General features: G+C 34.0%; 1 protein-coding gene across 3 annotated transcripts; it reads right to left on the bottom strand.

The window, feature by feature from the left end:
* Positions 1-3,759: 3,759 nt before the first annotated feature.
* LOC144850266 (gamma-tubulin complex component 2-like) lies at positions 3,760-23,408 on the bottom strand. Of its 3 annotated transcripts, XM_078707506.1 has the most exons (19): positions 23,298-23,408; positions 22,723-22,746; positions 21,845-21,915; positions 20,892-21,059; positions 20,063-20,325; positions 19,758-19,927; positions 19,124-19,351; positions 18,264-18,463; positions 17,716-17,830; positions 16,975-17,149; positions 16,317-16,467; positions 15,342-15,521; positions 10,578-10,651; positions 10,085-10,191; positions 8,513-8,758; positions 7,952-8,095; positions 6,972-7,103; positions 5,739-5,991; positions 3,760-4,036 (listed from the first exon to the last, which is right to left on the bottom strand). In XM_078707506.1, the coding sequence occupies exons 3-19, from the start codon at positions 21,895-21,897 to the stop codon at positions 3,951-3,953; spliced, it is 2,745 nt and encodes a 914-aa protein (XP_078563632.1). In that variant the 5' UTR covers positions 21,898-21,915; positions 22,723-22,746; positions 23,298-23,408; the 3' UTR covers positions 3,760-3,950. The 3 variants fall into 3 exon arrangements, with proteins under 3 accessions (XP_078563632.1, XP_078563633.1, XP_078563634.1); XM_078707507.1 differs by lacking the exons at positions 22,723-22,746; positions 23,298-23,408 and adding an exon at positions 23,236-23,260; XM_078707508.1 differs by lacking the exons at positions 22,723-22,746; positions 23,298-23,408 and having other exon boundaries at positions 21,871-21,896.
* Between the last annotated feature and the right edge of the window lie 199 nt (positions 23,409-23,607).

Below are 23,607 nucleotides of genomic sequence, written 5' to 3'. Positions count from 1 at the left end.
GGAGACAAGTTTAAAATAGATCGGTCAATTTTTCAACTCGTGAAATATTCTCACCAACTTATAAACATTCATTCATTCATTGTTTTATAACACCTATTTTTATTCAAGTTATCGATCTTAAACCATTGACAAATGCTAGGTCGAGAAGGTAGGCCATTAAAATAGGCAGTGCTTCAACTTAAGACGCGAAGTAGAACAGTTATAGACTGTGTGCACAACAAGTTTATTTCAACAAGTCAACGTCATGTGGCAAAAATTGTCACAATTTTTACAGAAAGCTGTTTATTATATCACTTTTTCTTTAGATAGGGCTAATATCAAATGACAGTTGATGTGTAATTGACCAATCAAATTGTAAGAATACAATCAGGTGTGTTATAAAAGGTATAAACTATTCAAAATGACATGACAGTGAACATTTTCATTGATAATTGAACATTTTCCCTGCATGATGGTAACATGAAGAACACTTTACTTACGAGTCCACGATAGTATACTGTACATATGATTTGGATGGTGAGATTACTGTATTTCATTGGTTGAAAGATGAACTACTCTATTTATTATTTAATTATTATTTAAACCAATCTGTAAGTGGCGGATCTGTTTCTGCTGTTTTTTCTGGTTTTAAAAATAAAATAAAAAAAATAAAATTATCAACAATACCGAGCCGGGTGAAATAGGGCAGTCAATCTCTCAACGAATGAAAAATTGTCACCATTCAACGAATATATCATTTGTTTTATAACACTACTTTTCTGAGCTAAACTTTTACTCAATTATTGATTAATTGAATCATCATCGAAGGCTATTAAAAAAAAGCGGTGCTCCCATTTTGGATGCATAGTACTGCTACAGTATTAATAAAGCGCTATGGTTGAAATATATTTTTTATTTTTAAAATGTCGTAATTGATACAAATTGAAATGTTGATTCATATATTATTTGTAAGCTATAATTGTGTTCAGTTTAATGCTTTTAGTTTATGTGGTGCTAACAACAACACTTCAAGCTTATGTTTTTGCCATACAATTTTATATTTTAAATATTTTTTTTGCCATAAAATGATATTTTGTTATATAAATTAAAATATTAAAAAATAAAAAGTCATAGTACAGCATATTGATTTTGTATTGCCTTGTGTTTGTTGCTTTGAATTTGAAACATAAATTACTTTTCGGATCAATTGGTAATGGAAAGCATCATTATTCCAGCCGACTTTTATTTATCTATCATCAATGTAGTTTAAAATACAGTAAACTCTCCCATTTCCATAGCAATATACTAATAATATTCTAGAGAGTCGTAGACAACAACCAAGTGATGCGAACAGGACTGCCCAAATGAAAAGTGTTCAAAAATATTATTTAGTATATTTATAAAACTAATAAACTAAAATTTTATGAACAAATAAAATGAATTTCTTGGTAAAAGCCTTGAATATTTTTGCATATAAGTATCATATATTAAGAACGTGTTCTTGCTTTAAAGCTCAGGTACAGGCATGAATTTTAAATGTAATATCTGGTTAATTGTACATAAATCAAATATTTGTAACAGAAATCAAGACGAAAAAACATGAATTTTCCTTAATATGGTCAAATACAAAATTGGGCAAAATTCTGCCATAAAAACCAGGAAGACTTTTTTTTAGTAGTTAGGTAGTTAACCTAATGTAATAAGATGTCTGGTGACTCCCTAGAAGGTGAAAAAAGATGGTGGATATACGGTGGATAATTTTTGCTATTGCATGAAAATAAAAATCTGAAGTTGAATAAAAATACCAGAAATGTAAAATTCAAGTTATATTACCTATATTTAGTCACCTGATAACATTTTTTACCACACCGTTTAGTTTTCATAGCTTTTTAAAATGCCTCTCTATTTACAAAATGTGTGTACAAAAGAATAGAGATTTTACTGTGTAATTTGAACTATCCCCCCACTGATAAGAAAGTGCTTATTTTCAACAAGCTTGTGTAACACAAATAAAATCCCAAAAATTATGAAACATAGGGGAAACTATAGATCGATAATTATTGGAATGTATGATCAATAGACATTTTTTGCCCGCACCTGGCCTTTAAAACAATTTAGCATGCTGCCATGCAACAAAATGTATCATGCATTTCACAAAACCAATTTTATTGACAAATATATTGTTTTGTTCCAACAGAACTCATTTTGTTGTTTAGTAACGTTTTTATAACTCTTTAAAATACAAAATGGTGTATTCAAAATTTAATTTGATCAAATTGAGACTAAACATTAAAAGTTAAATGGTCAAAAGATGTAGTAATGTATAGACAACAGACAAGCTGATTGCTACTCTTTGAATTCCTCTGCTAGAAAACATATACATAACTGTTAGTTTCCGATTTATTTTTATAGACATTTTAGGGTTTGAAGTCAAAAACTAAAAAGAATGTAAATGGGGTAAGGACACGTACCAGTGATTGTATTAATTTAATAAATGCAAAAAAACAGGCTTTCATTAACGAAAGCGATTGATGATTCATCATTTTTTTAGGATATTAATCAATTAGTTTGCTTAGTACATTCACTTTTCAGGGGCGGATCCAGGGGTGTGCACTCCCCTTTTGACAATTAAAATCAAATTATGAGCTACTTTTGACAGACTATTAATATTGTATGTTAGTGTATATTGCCACCGTTTATTCAATTCTGGTTCTGCCCAGGTTTTTCCAAATCATACCATCTATGATGGTTGAGGCTCTGTTGTGTGTGGTTTTCACAAGACTCCTTCCTCCCTGTGACGTGACCGCATATTCAACAACACACTCAATAATTTATACAGGAAAACATGCACTGGACTATTTTAAATCTTTATTAAAGTATTGCTTATATACATTTAAGTGTTTGACACTAAAAAAACAATAAATCAAGACTGCAGTTCAGATAATTTTCAAAATACAAATCTCAAAAAACATTTACTTTTAAGTAATAAACTATTCATAAAACTTGATAATCAATAGATTTGCATGACCTACAGTACATCAAATAGCTCTCCATATTTCAAGTTGTATAGTTTATTTTCAATATCTAGCTTAATTTTAAGCAATGGATAGCAATTTATTTATTTATAAATAACCAAAACAATATACAAATATGTATAATTTCATTTCAGATTTAACTTCAGAATATGATAGTTGCCTTTTTGAATGGGCTAACTAAATTTGATGTCGAATTAACCATTTAAATTGGCGCCAACCTGTATTAAAAATGTAGTAAGAAAATAGGTAAATGACAATGTTTTTAATGGCTAGGCCTGTGTTTTATTTAGCACTTGTCTAGTAGTGGTACAGTAGGTAAGGCCTAGTCTAACTTACTGGCAATCACCTAGGATTCGGTAGCTCTCTTAAGCCTGTTTTCCTGTCCACGTTATTTGACGCTATCGTCGTTGATCATTAACAGTTTAACGACGATCGTTTGAAAACGATCAAGTTGAAATGATAACGATATCGAGTACCTTTTCCTGTAAATCGTTAACATTTCAATGTTTACGTAGAAGATCGCCGATTATTGTTAATGATAGCGTTGAATAACGTCGACAGGAAAACAGGCTTTAATTGTCTGGAATTGATTTCTATATTGGGAATACACTGCATTGCTTCACAGTCAAGACTGCTTAACACAAGCAAAGGGTATCTTTAAGGGGGTCAAGCTCAATTAGCATCACCTAGTTTTTTTACGCCTGTTACTATCTGTATTGTCTTTGCATATGTGTGTATATTCCAGCATCTGTTATTTTTTTACTTCTTTTATACAGTACATGATTCAAGTAAGGTAAGTATGGATTATTATCTACACTTTACATCTTTCTATTTACATACCACTTTTGTTTGCATAGTGTTTATTCATCACCTTTTAACAATACATGTTCACTGCAATTTAGACAATCAGTTAATATGAAAAAAAATTAAATGTAGCTAAGAACCTTTAGTTGACCTTCGACCTTCATCCAATGATATAGTTGGAAGTTTTATAGAGGCACCTTTCAATAATGATGAGATGGCTAAAAAGTAAAGGAAGAAAGAAAACATTACTTAGTAACAAAACATTTAACATTTGTTCTTAATGTAAAATGCAAAGCTCTGATATCTAAACAAACAAAATGAAAGCACATTTGAAAGAAAGTATTTATATAAGTAATTGTTCTTGACACAATAATGAGATAATAATATTCGTTCAATTGTTTTGGTTCATTGGTTTCAATTTCAAATTTGGATGATGAGGAAGTCTTTTAAATGTACATATAAGTAGCTATGTATAGTTAAAAAAAGACAGTTTTTTTAAAAATTATATTACACACTTTAAAATGCAAAATGAAAAAATAGGCCCTGGGAATTATGCGATAACTGCTGCAGCCCGTGATTTTACAGTAGTAGCCTTATCCTGGCATAGGCTAACCGGTAGTACAATACATTACAATAATAGTACTTTATTGTATCATTATGAAAATATTGATTTACAGATATTGACAACTCTATAGTTATGTTATTTTCACTAATGGAATTAAATACAGTCACCTTTGTGGTTTAGCTTATTTTGTGTTCAAACACAAAAATAAACTGATAAACATCTGATATACCTCTCTTGTAATCCTGTATAAACTAGGAGTATACTATTGTATTTGTATATTGTTTATTATAACACCTAAATAAATTCCTGTCATTTGATTGGACGATTGTGGGTCACATGGTGTGCAATAGTACAACATAGTAAGTAAGTAAATAGTAAACACCACCGCGAGATATGCAACAGCAGCAGATATTTGTGTACGATTTGGACATATATGTACTGTACTAATTTCATTCAAAAAGGCATTTAAATTAGCTTTAGATCGTTTTTAGGATTTTGATTAATTAATGGGGACATGCCTACAAGACGTGGAATTGTTGGAAAAACCATAATTAGCCTAGATAAGTTCCAATTGTCTGTCGAAGTTTTGCCTTTCAGCCAAGCTAGTACTAGTAGGCTACTAGGTCTAGCCTAGGCCATGCTCTATTAGGCTAGGCCTAGTCTAGGCGTTTTAGCCTTGCTAGGCCTAAGATTGTTTGGTCGTTTGTTGACATAATTAACACTAAAGTAGGTGTGTTTATAAAATCCATATAAATATAACATTTAATATAATATTAAAAACCAAATGTTACTGTTTTTAATCAATGTGAATGAAATGTAGGCCTTTGGCTAGGGCTACCTTACCTTATTTGATTCAAATGACAAGAATCTATTTAGATGTTATATAAAAACAAATAATGAATGTTTTATATTCGTGTAATGGTACAAATAATGGCATGAGGTGAATGATGAAAGGTTATATATCAACGAGGCGACAGCCAAGTTGATATTATTTGTACCATTATTTGTACCATTACACGAATATAAAACATTCATTATTTGTTTTATATAACATCTAAATAGATTCTTGTCATTTGAATCAAATAAGGTAAGGTATTACACTTATTATTATTACAAATACACTCATAAACATTCATTATTTGTATATTATTACACCTAAATAGATTCCTGTAATTTGATTATGGGTCATATGATAGATTAAGTGCCCTATTTTTATGCTTAATGTCCAGCTCAATTAAGAAACTCTAGCAAACATTAAACAAAACATTTACTTTTTTCCCACTATCAAAACAACCGACACCCTCCCCTACAAAACGTTCCACTGGCCCTGAGTTATTTTTGCAAGTTCCACATACCTTCATCTCCACGTTTGGGATCTTCACATGTGCTTCTCTCCAAAGCTAGGTCTTCCAACTGATGTGTGTAGAAGCCATTAAAGTCCAGACGATGGATGATGTTCATCATATTGTGCTCGCAGTTGGTGGTACTGTAGATGCTTAGCTTATCCAGGAGCTCAATCAGTAGAGTTGAGAAATTGGTGTCAAAGTTAGAAATCGTTCGTTTGAACTCTTCACTGGCGATCAACTGATCTACATGCTCAGATACAACCTGTGTGAAAGTCACAAAAAAGTATATTATATCCGAAGAGATTATCGTAGGTCAAAAAGTGTTTCAACATACAAGAGGGCCCATCGAATATGACTGTACCAATTGGCCAATCACATACACCAGTTTGAAGTCACGTCTCATACTTAGTCATGCACCACTGTCATGGTTGGTTGATAACCTCTAGTGGTAGGAATTTTTCAGTGAAGGAAGAAAGGATAGTATAGTGGAAAGTAGAAGAAGGCTTGCTAGAATTGTAAGATAAGCTGTAAATGAACCATGTATATGGCTAGCCAGTTTAATTGGTGTACAGGATCTTGTGAACTGTTGTAACAAACCATGTATATGGCTAGCCAGTTTAATTGGTGTACAGGATCTTGTGAACTGTTGTAATGAACCATGTATATGGCTACCCAGTTTAATTGGTGTACAGGATCTTGTGAACCATGTATATGGCTACCCAGTTTAATTGGTGTACAGGATCTTGTGAACCATGTATATGGCTAGCCAGTTTAATTGGTGTACAGGATCTTGTGAACTGTTGTAACGAACCATGTATATGGCTAGCCAGTTTAATTGGTGTACAGGATCTTGTGAACTGTTGTAATGAACCATGTATAAGGCTACCCAGTTTAATTGGTGTACAGGATCTTGTGAACCATGTATATGGCTAGCCAGTTTAATTGGTGTACAGGATCTTGTGAACCATGTATATGGCTACCCAGTTTAATTGGTGTACAGGATCTTGTGAACTGTTGTAACGAACCATGTATATATGGCTAGCCAGTTTAATTGGTGTACAGGATCTTGTGAACCATGTATATGGCTAGCCAGTTTAATTGGTGAACAGGATCTTGTGAACTGTTGTCTGGAGTTTTTTATATTTTAGGTTATTATTTTTATATACTGAAAATAATATTTATATTATACATTCTTTATACACCATTACACAAATTCTTGGTAGTCGATACATACAAACTAACCTTAGTTGTAGTTTGTTTCTTTGCTTTTGATTCATCTGTGTCTTTAGATCCTTTTCTATCTTTTCTTCGTGTAGACTCTGTAGTTGACAACTGAGCTACCTGAGCTTCAACATTCATACTTTGAGTGAATCGCTGTAAAATATGTACTTTATTAAAAATATGGAAGATGTGCAAAATGAGAATAGAATCTGAATACAGACACTCCCCTGAATACAGACACTCCCCTGAATATAGACACTCCCCTGAATACAGACACTCCCCTGAATACAGACACTCCCCTAAATACAGACACTCCCCTGAATACAGACACTCCCCTGAATATAGACCCTTCCCTTGAATAGACACTCCCCTGAATACAGACACTCCCCTGAATACAGACACTCCCCTGAATACAGACACTCCCCTGAATACAGACACTCCCCTGAATATAGACACTCCCCTGAATATAGACCCTTCCCTTGAATACAGACACTCCCCTGAATACAGACACTCCCCTGAATACAGGCACTCACATGAATACAGACACTCCCCTGAATACAGGCACTCACATGAATACATACACTCCCCTGAATACAAGCACTCACATGAATACAGGCACTCTCCTGAATACAGACACTCCCCTGAATACAGACACTCCCCTGAATATAGACACTCACCTGAATACAGACACTTCCCTGAATTCAGGCACTCTCCTGAATATAGACACTCACCAGAATATAGACACTCACCTGAATACAGACACTCCCCTGAATTCAGGCACTCTCCTGAATATAGACACTCACCTGAATACAGACACTCACCTGAATTCAGGCACTCTCCTGAATATAGACACTCACCTGAATATAGACACTCACCTGAATACAGACACTCACCTGAATTCAGGCACTCTCCTGAATATAGACACTCCCCTGAATTCAGGCACTCCCCTGAATATAGACACTCACCTGAATTCAGGCACTCCCCTGAATATAGACACTCACCTGAATGCAGTTGCTGAAGGTAACACAAACAAGCATGAGTTTACTGACTATCTTGAGTAAATCAGGATTTGTTAGCATACAGTCTTTCAAACATTTGTCCAAGAAGTCTGTGTGATGTTCTAAGACATCATCAATATTAGACACCTAAGCAAGAAGATATCACACAAATTATTATCAGTCAAGGTGCTAAATGATTCAATTGGGAGTTGAATACACAATAAGAAAATAATTCTGGAATATTCTAATGACAGAATTAATGTTGAAGTGATGAATCCTAATATGATGTCATATATTACACTTTTTTAGATTTTTAATAGAGGGTTAACGCAGGGCATGCTCAAAAAAATATTTTGTGATATAGTCCAAACCATGAGGTAAGTCAAACAAAATGTTAATAGAGGATCTTGATCACACATACACACTTATGTAAGAATCTTCATTCATAATTACATATACTTATTTATACTTGATTGTATTTTGAATGAATAAATTATCTAAACATTTTTTTCTAAACACAATATAGAAATGTAGTTTGCATGTTAATCTTTATCATTAACTTACACTTCTAAAATTCTCCAACATCAATAACCAATTGGGTTCAATGACCTCAAACATCATGTAGTACTGGAGATTCTGAACAAGATGCAACATTCGCTGACGGAGAGCAAACCCTGCTGCATACCACTTGGAAGAATGCAGAGAGAACTTCTTGGCACTCTTGTTGCTAAGCCAAACACTGCATATGGTACGTTCAACATGCTTGCAATAGAACAGATGACGAAATAACATCTGGTATTTTGTCAATGCCTGTAATAGCAAACAAAAATCATCATATATAGCGGATCTACTCCACCATATTTTGTAATGGGCCTAGAAATGTAAGTGGTTAATATTAGTTGAATAATAGTTTACAGCCATAGGTATGTTGTAAAACAAATAATGAATGTTTATGAGTGGAATGAATAGAAAATGTTAAGTTTAAAGATTGACTGGTCTATTCAAAAAGGCATATGCTGTAGTCAAGTAATAATAAAATAATGAATATTTATATTCGTCTGCCTTGTTAAAGATGTATTGTCCCTTTGACTAATTCCAAAAAAATGTTTAAAAAAATATTCGAAAAAAAGTGCGTCATTTTGAAGTATCATATAGTTATTAACTTTCACCAAAAAATAAGTCGAAAAAAAAATCATTTAACTGAAATACAGAAAAAATAACTTTGACTTCCAGTCAAAGTTTTCGATCAAAACATATCTCATAATGCAACGCGCTTGTTTGGCTACTCTGTATGCATAATCATAAAATTTCCTCGAGATCTGTGTGAAAACACCTTCTCAACCGTGACGAGTTGTAAACAATCCTAATTAGTATCATGCATAATGCATACTCGTGGTTTGAAATCTTTGTTTACTTTAGCTCGCGACGATTTTCCAGACGAAATGTAATTAAATTAATTTACCTGTTAATTACGTAAACAAATTTTCAACTTAAAGTGAATAACTTTAATATTACTTTGATATGGCCAATTTAAATTTAGAATAATTCGACCTTCATTTTTTTGTGTTTCAAGGGACAATACATCTTTAAATAGAGAAGTCAATCTTTCAACTTAAAATGTTCTCTCCATTTCACTCATTATTTTTTTTACAACATACATTGATGTGAATATTCTCAGCATCGATTCATTATTTGTATAATATTTCACAGTTCTCAAAACTATGTGTATCGCGATGCACTAAACAAAATGATCAACTAAATGCTCTTCTACACTATCAAACTTTATGTGACAAAAATATGGTACCAAATATGGTAGTGAAATGACTTCATTATGTCCATATATGGGCAGATCACATTTCACATAAGTTTGATAGTGTAGATAGAGCTCAAGTTTACCCTAGTACACAGAAATTGTTCTGTTTTTTAAATCATCATCTGTATTTGCCATTCATACCATTATTATTGACATTTGAAGTATGACAATCCTCATTGTGACCTTTATTAAACTAATTAATCATGACAATAAGTTAACAGAGTAAAGCTATATAATGTAAGTTAAAAACTCATTATGACAATGATTGAGGTACTAAACTCTGAGACAGAGTACAAGCTTATGTAGCATGAATTCCATCTTACCTTTCGACTCAAAATAAGTGATTCAGGCCACCTTACAATGTAATCAAATGAGAATGCCTCAAGACCAGATATATGGATTTCAGTAGGGTCCATCTCTTGAAAGACAACTAACAGTAAAAACAAACAAGACCATTGCAATATTATATCTTATGATTTGTTTAAAACATTTTTCAATACATAATTATTTAGAATGTTTTAAAACAGCCGAAATTGTTTCCTATAGTATGAACAGTGTATCTGATCACATTCTGCCAAGCTCATACATTATGACACAGGCTATCCTGGATAAAGGATATTTCTGAGAAAAAACTATCTAAGCCTCAAACAAGATTTATTTTTATGGATATAAAACATACCATAAACCTTGTATCAAGACATGGGTTTGTTTCTCTTTAATTACACTTTATCTAGGAAAACCATTTCAGAGGCTTGAACAAACATGGCACTATGCTTGCTGCTGACTGAAAGATATACAAACACAAACACCTCTAACCTTTTTCTTGTTTCGACTCAATAGATAGAATTCGCAATAGTTGGGTGATCAGGTCGTAAGGTAGAAGAATTGGTCTGTAAAACAAAGGTTTGTAATAATAGCATATGTTTAAAATCCTAATATTTATAAGAATCATGATTTTATATTTGATCAAAGCAGCACGAGTTCATGAGTAAGACGTGCTTCCTGTGGAGCTCCTGGATTACACTCCTGTGTATGCTAATTTTCAGTGAATAAGTGATGCCGAAACAAAAGACGGCGAAGGCTGTTAAGCCCGTCGACCAAGCCAACGATGTGAACACGGATGATGAATGCACATACTTTGAAACGTATGTTCGTTCTACAGTTAAATCGATATTGGGTGAACAAAGACAAATGAAACTGGATTTAAAAGATAGTATTGACCTAAACTACCAGAGAATTTCAACAATTGAAAGTAAGAACAAAGAAACCAAAAGCCAGGTTGAAGCTCATCAAAGCGAGATCAGCAAACTAAAAGATGGTCTCAACAAATCTGAGCGTTTTTCAAGAAGAAACAACATTCGACTTGTCGGTTTTGAACAGGCTTCAAGGGAAAATTGTTTACTCTTGGCTGATGACATCACAGCACATTTGACTCTAAACATAAACTTAAACGAGCACATCGCGACGGAAGATCTCAAAACAGTAAGCCACCTCACAGACAGACAGACAAAAGTTCTTCACACAAAACATATGCAATGTCTGGAATAAATTACCGTCAATGGTCATAGATTCCGATTCAATCAACCGATTCAAGTCAAGGCTGGAAAAACACTTGTCTACTTCTTTCTGCAAGTTTGCCTCCTATAGTAGACTTGATAATATATAGAAACACGTCGAGGGACACACAAGCTACGTCTTTGTAAGTCTCAACATCAAGTAAATCAAGTTTTTATCTTACACGGGCATCACTGCTCAAGCCTTCATCAAAACTTAATTTCAAGGCTCATATGAAGGACGCAACGACAAACAACATTGGGTAGAAAGGTTGTGAAGCAATAATGGGCTTTTTAATCTGGAAATAGATATGATAACCAGGATGCAAGGGATGCAGAGATTAAGAATCAGATAATTCATGGCGGACGAAATAAAAAGTTTTGCAGACAAGCTCTACAGGAGGACATGTCTTTGGATAATATTTGTTAAATTGGCTAGAACGTGAAGCGCATGGGATGGAGGACATTCATCAACCAAATGGTACGGTAAATAAATTTACTTATTCAAATAACAAGGCAGGGAAAGACACGACAACGACATGAAAGTACACATAGACATTCAGCAAATCGTAATTGTTTTTATTGTGGTCAAAATTTTCCTCACAATGGTGTTTGTCCGGCTAAGCAGTAAGCAATGCAATTATTGTCATGAATTTGGACATTTTGTTCGTTGTTGCTGTAACTTAAAGAGAAAAGTTTCCAGCAATGCAAGTCGACGACAGGATTCTGTTAAAGCAGGTGTTAAACATGTGTATGTAGATGATCATGGTTGTAGTGACGATTACTTAACCTGACTATTATAAACAAATATCGAAACATCAAAACATATTTAATGGCATGGGTAAATATACCGTCTTTTTCACGCATGCTTTTCGTGACTTTGAGGGACCTAACTGATCGAAAGGTGAAGAGTTCATTCATTATGAAATAACGCGTAATTAAAAGGAAAAAAAATCGTTTAATTGTATTATCCCTAAATATATCATTATCATGTAATATATTATAAATTAACATTGTGACGCCTTATGTATCCCATGCAGAGAAAAGCCAATAAATAGGAATGACTAATCTGATTCAAGACAATAGGCAATGTTAGGCGTTTTCTTTAATATGAAAACCTTATTGTTTCTTAATAATACTACAATTGTATGAATAGGATGGGAGTTTTTGTGAGAGATTTTTGTGGACACATTCGAAATAAATTTCATGATGAAAACACCTTACACTACTAGATCCAGATTATACGTTTACGCAGCAATTCGACGCTTGCCGATAAAGCTTGTACTGGCCGGCCCAGTAAATTTAGAGACGAACACTTGACAATTATAAACAACGAAATGGATGCCAGCTCAGAATTGAATTCAAGTAAGCTGCGGGATATATTGGAAGAGAAAACAGGCTGTACATTTTCAGACAGATCCGTAAGACAACGACGTAGGAGACTGGAATGGGTTTGCGAAGGTGCAAGATATTGCCAATGAATAAGAGCAAAGAATCGGATTGATCGATTTGATTTTGCAGTGAAATGTATAAGAAATGCCGAACAGTTCAAACGCGTTATCTTTACAGGCGAATGTACAATTGAACTTGAATTGAACAACCGAAACCTAGGACAACATTACACATATGGGCAGGAATTTCTACAGAGGGAGCGACGCCAATCATCATATTTGACGGTATAATGAGGAAAGAATTTTATGTGGACACGATTTTAGATAAAGTATTACGTCCGTATGTTTCAGCTAAGTTCACAGATAACAAATTCTGTTTCATGAAGGACAATGATCCCAAACATACTTCGCAGTACGCTGCCGATTATTTCAAAATAGAAAACATATATTGGTGGAAAACCCCGGCGGATTCCCCAGACCATAATCCAATTAAGTTAATTAATCATTTCATGTTTTTGAAAGTAAACTTTTTTTTAATAGTACAATACAAAAAAATGTATGTATGAAATGAATGATAAAATGAAAGACACTATTGTAACACTATTCTGTACTGTCGTGTGAATGCATGAAAAGAGGAGATGTAGTGATTAGCCATGTCACACTTGAAAACTATAGTCTAGTATAGCGCCCTCTCTAGAGTGGTAGGTATAGGACCATAGAATATTTCAAGGTATTGTTGCGGCGGAATAATTGCATATTGCTTGCCCGGTGAGGCGAAGCGTCGTCTAGCGTGGTTTGCGAAATGTTGGGCACTCAATCTCTCGACATCATTGCGTTGAGTCATTATTTCCCACAGCCAATTGTGCGGTAAATCTAGGAGCCAATTGTGCGGGACATCTAGGAGTGATTGTTTAGAGCTTATTTATCGTGGGGCGCAGTGTGCATTGGTCGCACCTAACTGTATAAGCCTGGCCTTTTATAAGAATTGGTAGAACCATGATGCTCATATTATTGTAGTTCAGTTATAAATCGACGGACTGGGGTGAGCGCAGTATCGCGGATTGAAACTCCCGACAAGGCTCACAGCTGAACGTGCATCTAATTCGTCGTCTCCTATGATAGTCTAAGCAGCCTTTGCCAGTGGACATTTGTCGTCTACGTTCAAGTACATGAGGTTACACTTAACAATTTGTAAATGGTACAACCGGAGGAAGTCTGAAAGCCACAGCCATTTTAACCATGTTAACCACTGGAAGAAGAGACAGCTAGCGTGTGGAACTGTAGCTGACACTTCGAAAAGATAACTTGGTGTTGTAAATCCACAGTATCAGAATAATAAGCAGTAGTATATGTCACAGTTGATAATGTTTTTAAAAGGTTAAAAATTTAAAAGGTTTTAGACCGCTAGAGGGCGACAAATTAATTAAAATTATTTAAATGAATATGCAAAGCAAGGGGTACACAGTAGAGTATGCCACGTAGTAGGGCGTTGCCTTGATGAGAATTGGAGTTGTGCCCAGGTCTCCAAGTAGAGAGAAGTAAGAAGTTACCGTAGCTGATATGATCAAGGATCAGGCTAGGAACTTGTAAGGGGCAAGCTCGAAGTGGCTGCTGAAGCAGTAAGCAACGTCCTAGTAGTATTTATTTAAATTGTATTACTCTTGTATAATTGGTTAGGCAGTCATTAAACTATATACAGTGCCTGGATTTGTGACAGGCCATATACTATGCCGATCCGAGGGACGTCGTAGCTCGTAATTTATGTGTATATAGTATATTGCTATTTTGTGTTATTTCATATGTAACAATTATTATCTAGCAAGTTGTTGGGATGATTATATTGTAGGTAGCCTCAGGAGCTGGGAAGCCATAAACTTTAACGGTTATAGTTTGGGGGCTCTTAAGGTGAAGATCCAAGAATAAAGAAATTGGAAGCATACCGATGGCGTGTTGTGTCTTTTGTTACTGACTCGAAGTACCATGTTACAGTATATTTCTATATTATTTGAATTGCATTGGGTAATAACAGTTGATTGTTGACACTTAAGTCACATAAGTGTTGGGAAGGTACCACACTGGAGCTAGTATTTACTCTGTAAGCCCTGAGTGGCAATTAGTGTAAAGTTGTTGAGAAGGGTAATATTATTGCAGACACCCTGGTAGTTGGAGACGGGTTACGTCGTAATATATTAGTCCGGATTTATAACAAATTTAATGTTATTGATAAGAACCATACTGTAAGAGTCCTGGTAATTGGAGACAGGTCATACTTAAGTAAATTTATTATCCATAGGGTTAAACTATTGCCCTAAATTGTGGTCATTCTCTTGTTTGAGGTCCATGGTTTTTGTGTTTGTATCGTTTTGTGTTTGTTCGTGTTTTATAAGAAATTGATCAGAGAGGAATAAACTTGATTTTGCATTCGAGACATGTTGTATGAGACTCCCTTTTGTTGTATACCTAAGACAGAAGCTAGACCTTCGGTCCAAATTGTTCATTCGTAATTTTCAGGGTGACAAGCCACATACGCAACTATGTATGCTATCTAGGAATAGTCTTGATTGAATAAAAACGGTTGCTGCCTCCGTGGCATAGAAGCCTCTACACAGCCTAAGAATGAACTAAAAAATACCTACTTGAGGTCATCTTTGAAAGGATCTGCATTTGCTTCACTGGTTCTGATGGCCAATTCCACCAGTGACTCCAACCTTGATGGCATTATTTCTTCCATGCCTTTCTTCATTTCATCTTCTGTGATGTCCATAAAGTGAACAAAGAAATCACCTTGCTCCATCAGGAAATATCGCTTGATGGATCTAAATACAAGAGATAATCCAGAATTATGTACCTGAGATGCAGAAATGAGGTATGCTAGAGTAAATGGCATAAAAAACCATCAGAATGTACCTGGGTAAATGATGAATTCGGCATTCAGAAATATCCCAGTTAAACAAATATGGGTTCGTTTTCCTCTTGCACTGTAAAAGGCTTCTATTTCCAACCTTTTTATACTGTTTATGGCTTAGGATTGATTTTTAAATTTAATTTCAAACCATAATATAAAATAAACAGAGATGAAAAACTGAAAATGAAAATTTATATTTTGTTCACAATTCACCCAACGAGGGCCAGTGTTTAATTCACAGAGCACAGGAGAACAGGATCGGTCAAACAACCCCTAAACCGGTGACATCATACACAATAAGTTGGATTTTTCTTGGATTACCGGTTAGCGATTGAGATAGCAAAAGCTCTCTATTTCCAATATCACCACCACAATACATAGAGAATAATGGATATCAGACTTTTTTATTACACCTTTCCACTAATCATAATTGATCCGTCCACCTTGATTTAAAAGACCACCCACACTTAAAAACCCCTTGGGTATGATATTTGTTGTTACCAGGCTAGCTAGGAGTAAGGTCTAGGCCTTTGACGAACTAAAATTGTTTTTCTCTTTTTATAAAAAGGTGTTGTGTAATCCCTCTGGTTAATTTAATGGTCTGAGTTAATAGAATAAAACTCAGGTCTTAAAATTGAGTTTTCTCGATCTAAAAAGGGTGGATTTTGGGTTTTCCAGATCTAGAAACTCAAATAAAATGGCATACCTGAGCCTTGCCATTAACTCTCGTTCTTGCATGAGTAGATCAATCAGTTCTTGACTGGCATGACTAAAAGTCTTCTCAATCTGATCAACATACTCACGCTCATTTAATGTGTACAAAATTTCTTCAGCAATAGGACATGCTGGACTGCGCCCTGAAATAATGTTTAAACAATTATCTGTCAATCCTTAAAATCTCTAATATTTAAACGACTTTTATAAAATGCTGACCAAAAAAGCGTAGGTTTTCTTTTTTATTTGGCAATTAAGCATTAAAAAAATATATTTTTCATTTCTTTTTTGAATAATTATTTCTTTAATAATCAACTATTCGAAAATCATCTAGGCTTTGACCTATTGGATTTCTTTGTTGAGTTGAAATTACATGCGTGATTTTTATATATCATTATTATTTAAGATTTTTATCCAGTAGCAAGTATTTTCATTAACACAAATAACTAAAACCAAAAATATCTGATCAAGCCTCTATTTCAATTGATGATTTTCTTGTTATTTTTGGTTTTTTTAGGCCTTACAGTGTAGTAAAAAAACAAAAATGTGAGGAATAACCTGCGTATTGCAGCCTACTGGGCTGAATAGCACACATGTGTTGATGACCCAAACAACAAATAATAATGGATAAAATAATGGTATTTATTTACCACACTGTCTGATGACATTGAGGTATTTTCCTGTGCTAAGTATCTTGTTTGCAACCGTCTGAAGGAAGACAGGAATTCTATCCCTACAAATGGTATAGCGTTGTTCCCAATACGCATCATTATATTCCCATTGCAATTTCTCTTTATGAACTGAATCGTTTTCTTCCACCATAAACTAAAAAAAATATAAGAATTACTGTTTTTGATGAGGTGATTCAATCACATATCTCAGAACAATTAATATTAGTTAAACCAACTAAACTACTGTACTATTTTCTCATTTCTCCGCCGGGTATAATCTGCATTTTTTTATTCTTGGGTATAAGTCCACCCCCAAACTTGACGTAATTTCATGTCAGTATGGTAGTTTCAAAATGTGTTCATGTTTGGCTAGGCTCACGATTTTTACTTTCCAAGTTGGGCCCTCTGTAAAATAGCATTTTCATCAACAAGCTTAGAAATATAGCTTATTGTGTCCTCAAGCAGATACACAGTAGCCCAGTACAGACTGAAACGATGACGCGGCAGAATTAATACAGCACTATACCAATGAAAAATAAACTTATTTTCTTCTTTCTCATATAATACATCAACTTTTTCTTCATCAATTTCACCAATTGTACAGTACAAATTGTACAGCATATTATAGTTTTCATCTCTTCTAAAATGTGTCCATAAAAAGTTACCCATGCTGTAATACAGGTTTATGCTAATATGTATAATAATTGACAATTTACCAACCTCACAATAGGGATCCCGTATAATTCCCTTGTAAATCCATTTTTCAAGTATCTCAAAGTATGGAGCACATGCTGATTGGGTGAGGTAAAGGCACAGATCCTGGGCTTTGGCATCACTGTAAAATAATCACATGGAATTTGAATATAAAAGATACATTTCAGAATCATCAATGTTATTACCTCTATATAAATGCAGCATACACAGTTCCCAATGCATTATGGATTAAATGCTATTTTTCACATCTAGTAGCTTGATCTTGAATAACAATGTTCAGGGCTAAATCATAGTGGCCGAATTTATACAAATTAAAAATATCTTCTTTTCAAAACTCAATATCGAGATTTGAAAAAAAATAATCTACTGTTCAGACCTTTTTTCTGTCAGAGAAAGTAACATTTTCTGAGAATTAGCGACCTGGTCTGTGCTCTACTCCAGACCATTTTCTAGTAACGTTAGATTTGTGGTACACAAAGTGTTTTCAAAAGGAATTTTTAGGAGATAATTATTAAATCAATAACTTTTTAAAGTGACTTTATATTTGTAATTACCCAATCATTGCTGTTGTTTTCTCATGCAGTAAGCTTAGAACGGATCCACCTGAACAAGCACCTCTCTCAATACAGCTTGCTATTGATGCTAGAATATCGAGTGTCTGCATGCAAGGCTGCAGATAGAACCATAGCCTTTGAAGAGGCAGGTTCTCTAACAGGTATTGGTATTCTAATTGAGCAATAAGGATGAAATATTCCTGGGAAAAAAAACCAAAGGAATCTATATATTAATGTTACTAAATTTTTTCGCGTAATTTCACGTATCTCCTCCGAAACCGCTGAATGGTACATGCTCACATTTGGTACACTAATGTTTCTTGATATGTCTTACATAATAGGCTATATCACTTTCCTGAATTTTATGGATAAACACTAAAACAAATCCATGGAACATAATGTATTTCGAATTCACAATTAGATCAGTGACTAAAACGCGTGGCCATTGATATCAATGCTCAGTACAGTGGATTTTGAATCTGCAAAGACTGTGTGGGTAACTGCTTGGACATTTAAAATTTTAAAAATACATTATTTAATAAAATATTAAAGGCTGAACTAACTAACTAACAGCTGAAACATAACCGAGATGGCAGACGTTTCTGAACCATGCCTGACAGAACTTTTTTCAGTACAGTACAGTACAACTATTTCAAATATGGCAATTTTCTTGGTTTTGGTACACAGAATTCTGGCCGTATTACTACAGCTAACATCGGATAGTAATGTTGCCATAAGTGATCATGTTTTATTCTTTTCTATATGAGTTTTTGACCTTTAAAATAACATTACATTTTGCGTAGAATTTTAAATTTGTGTTTAATTTATCGAAAAAACAATAATAAATAATAATAGCTTACCTTAATCAGCGTCCTAATTGCTTTAGAGAGGGCATGGTTTACAACACCATACTCAAACGCCACCTTATCCTCAACGAATCTCATGATAGTGGAGTAGTTGGAACACATTGGTAAGATTCTATAAACTAGCTCTTGAAGCGAGACATCAAGTGTTGGGTCAACATTAAACTCGCGTGGTGTCGCACTACCTGGAGATGGTTTCACAAAAATGTAACGCCCCTCACTCCCCTACAAAATTTGATATCAATAATAAAGTCAATACAAAATGATGCCATGACACCATCATAATTAACTTAAAACAAGTCTTTCCTTTTACGTAGCAAAAAACATCTCAAGTAACATGCCATATGTGTGTAAAAATATTATATTATTATTATACAGTATAATAATTATTATTAACAATAGAACCTGGACAAGATTAACTATTAGTATTGTTACTGTATGTTAGATGCTTGTGACAGTCCTTTAATTCTTCGAAAATATATGGTGTTTGATTTAAGTACAGGTTCACTAGTCAATGGACAGTATAACACATGACAACCATCCCCATTAACTGAGTCTCCAAAATTAAGGGAAGGCAAACATTTTGGGCTTTTACAGTATTTGATAATTAATTTTTTTCTATAAAAGTTACCTTCAAAACCATGAGGAGATCTTGAACAATTGCTAACTCTTGTACAGCAAGTGGTTGATTACCAAGTGGAACACTAGTTTGCGTTGTACCCTTTGCAGATACCACAAACTCATCTGTCAAATGAGGGCGCTCATAGGCCCACGCAGGAATTACCGGTAGATTAATAGATGCTGAAATTGGAATCGAAATAACTTTTGCCATGACATACAGTAGTAACACCTCAATATATATGTTGGAACGAAATAAAATGAAACAACAAAGTTTGAATAGATAGTACAGTATAATATACATATTAAAACACATACAATTTTTCTTGGTTTGGCGTTCTCTCATCATCCTACGAAGGGACTCTGAAGTCTGTACTGGACTACTGGTACTGGCAAATGATAGCAGCTGGTTTCTTAACTCTGACACTTCCCTGTCTGACATCTTGGATCCTGATTGGGGTAGCTGCATTTTATCCATTGGTGTTTCCATCTTCTTGGCATTTTTCTCCAGCGTTTTAACAACAGCTCTATCATCAGATATCTTTGAAAGAAGAGAGACAAGGACATCCAAGTCACGAACACTGCAAAGCAAATGTTTTATTTTATTGTAAACAGCTATAAATAAAACAAGTATTTCAAATCTGTGCTGAAATCTTGCAAAATCTCTTCAAATTCTGTAGTTTTATAAGGTCTTAAAGTAATTTCTACAATTTATTGAAGTGTAACAGAAATAAGTAGAGATGACATTTCCTTTTCCCCAATGCCCTTCCCCCTATTTTGAATATTGCAATGCAAAAGATAGGGCATTAAGTTCAGCACTTCATTTTAGAATTGTTAGCCCCTTTGCCCTCCTTATTTCAAAATCTTGGATCCACCACTGTAACTTATTATTTAAGCCCCAATCTCCAGTAACTAATTAGGGAGCTATTAGCTTTGGGGATTGTCAGACAGACAAAAGACTGTGCACATGCATAAAGCTCAGTATACACTCTGTTCCATTCTTTGTCCACTGTCCCAAAATAAAAACCCATTTGAATGAAATGCGACAGAATTCAGCCACTGCAAACTTATTACGAGTTCACACAGAATTCTCACAAAAAGAACAGATTACTAAACATACTGTACAGGCCTATAAATGTACACTCACTTTTTAGATTTAAGTTCATCATATTTTTTAAGGAAATCATGAGGGGTTCTAGTGAATTCAGCAATTTTCCTTTTTGCTCCATGAACAGACACTTGAGTTGAGATGTATGGTGTTCTATTCTTTAACAATAAGTCTGTGAACACTTCAGGACCTTCATCTCCTTTGGTTCTATTAGGTAAAAGGCAATGCAGTTACAATGAATAAAAATTGTAATGACTGAAAACAAAAATCAATAATGCTTAATCTATTATTAGGTCATGTAAAAAAAGAGAGTCGTTGATCCCTACATCCGCATATATAGTATTAGTACTAATGATTTTTTTTTACTTGCCAATGAACTGGAAGGCAAAATTAACTGGGAAAGTAAGTCCCATTTAAAAGCATATTTTTCTCTTTTATTTCATACGCATCTAACAGCAAGTAACTTGCCAATTACAGGATGGATAAGCTATTTTTTATAATTTATCGTGCTTATAAAGTCTCATTTGAGGCTTCAGGAGTGGGGTTGAAAGAGTCATGGGTTACAACCCTGGCACTAGGTCAGGAATGAACCCTGGACCTTGGGATTGGAAGGCAAGCATGTTAACCACCAAGCTACAGCTCCACTAAATTGTGTGTATACGGTAGTAATTTACAAACATTTGAATACTTGGTATTGTAAGTCAACAAAACATACTTACGATAAACAACTTTTTACGTGGCCTTATAACAACAATTCTTAAAATATTACTGGTAGTAATGAATATTCTCTCAAAGGTTTTATTGGTATTCGCAGCATTAACTTATATAAAATTAACCAACACTAAAATATTTTTATCAATTTGACTTGACCTTGATTGGTTTCAAAATAAAGAATTATGATGTGTTGTGTTTGCTGTTGTGCAAAAACCTACAAATAACAGTACAATGACAAAAGAAATAATAATATAACATGCATACTTTTAGATTCTTACCCCAAAAGTTTAATAAGTTCACTAACATGGTGATGCACACGAAACTCACTCATTCTAAGTACTATGAGGACCTAAAAATAACAAAATAAGGTCTTATCTTTTTAAAGCTCAGGTACAGGCATGAATCTTAAATATAATATCTGGTTAATTGCACATAAATCAAATATTTGTAAATCAAGACGAAAAAACATGAATTTCCCTTAATATGGTCAAATACAAAATTTGGCAAAATTCTGCCATAAAAATCAGGAAGACTTTTTTTCAGTAGTTAGGTAGTTTAACCCAATGTAATAACATGTCTGGTGACTCCCTAGAAGGTAAAAAAAGATGGTGGATATATGGTGGATAATTTTTGCTATAGCATGAAAATAAAAATCTGAAGTTGAATAAAAATACCAGAAATGTAAAATTCAAGTTATATTACCTATATTTAGTAATCTGATAACATTTTTTACCACACCGTTTATTATTTATAGCTTTTTAAAATGCCTCTCTATTTACAAAATTTGTGTACAAAAGAATAGAGATTTTACTGTGTAATTTGAACACTGATAAGAAAGTGCTTTTTTTCAACAAGCTCGTGTAACACAAATAAAATCCCAAAAATTATGAAACATAGGGGAAACTATAATCGATAATTATTGGAATTCTTTCTTTCTTTATTCGTAATTTTGGCCTTCGGCCCATATTACATAACATGAATCAATATTTAGGAGGTCATTTCTTAAACTAAAGCATTTTCTAAAACATTAAAATTAAATTATTTCTCTTGATTTGGGCATTCCTTAAGTTAAAACTTTTTTCCAAGTCTTAATTCTCTTTTATTTCTAAATACATAATGTATGAATGTATGATCAATAGAAATTTTTTGCCCATACCTGGCCTTTAAGACGAATTATATCCTGTAAAATAAAAAAAACAATTTAAATATAAAAATATTCACACGCCAAAAGCATACCTTTGCGGCATCAAATCGGTAAGTAAGCAAGTGAATGGGTATAAGTAAGCCAAAAAAATGGGTACAAGTAAGCCAAATAATGGGTACGAGTAAGCCAAATACTTACTTAGACACAGGGGTACGAGTTTGCATATGGGTACGGGTTGGTTTGTGTACGGATTAGCCAAAGTGGGTACGAGTTGACCAATTATTTGGGTACGAGTTAGCCAAGTCGGGTACGAGTTGGCATGGGTACGAGTTAGCATGGGTACGGGTTGACCAGCCTAGCCTAGGCCTAGGCTAGAGTTGTCCTCTCTAGCCTAGCTAGCTAGTGTAGCCTTAGCCCTACTAGGCCTAGTACTAGCCTAGGCCTAGGCTAGCTAGGCCTAGCCTACTAGGCCTACCTAGGCCTAGGCCTAGGCTAGTACTAACTAGTCTAAGTAGAGTACTGCACTTTCGCACCCAATTAAAAACAGTATTCACCCGCTGCTAGGAATTCACTATTGCAAACCTTACTGAAAAAAATGATATAGAAAGCCTGGGTATCCAAAAGCCTTAAATCAAAGTAATTGAATAGAAAAAAATTAAAACATTTTTTTTATTTTTTTATTTTTCCCGCACACACAACACGGACGACAACATTACTTCTGTGCCTGACCTCGCATCATAACTCCATGACCCATTGACACAAAATGTTTTGATATTTACGCTTAGGTCTGCTTTATTTATTCATTCTATAACAATAATAATAGGAATAATAAACATGCTATGTAATTTTTTTTTAATATATAAAATTTATTCCAATTATTTATTTATATTCATAACT

Source organism: Antedon bifida, chromosome 8, assembly GCF_963402885.1.
Source record: "Antedon bifida chromosome 8, ecAntBifi1.1, whole genome shotgun sequence".
NCBI classification, from domain to species: domain Eukaryota; kingdom Metazoa; phylum Echinodermata; class Crinoidea; order Comatulida; family Antedonidae; genus Antedon; species Antedon bifida.
This window is presented reverse-complemented; position numbering and strand designations above follow the sequence as displayed.

Coding starts and splice junctions, on each gene's coding strand:
- LOC144850266 (XM_078707506.1), bottom strand. CDS start 21,897: ATGAGTGAGTTTCGTGTGCATCACCATGTTAGTGAACTTATTAAACTT. Junction 17,831..18,263: donor AAAACAACAGCAATGATTGG/GTAATTACAAAT, acceptor ATTATTTTACAG/TGATGCCAAAGCCCAGGATC. Junction 15,522..16,316: donor GAGTTAATGGCAAGGCTCAG/GTATGCCATTTT, acceptor TCTTGTATTTAG/ATCCATCAAGCGATATTTCC.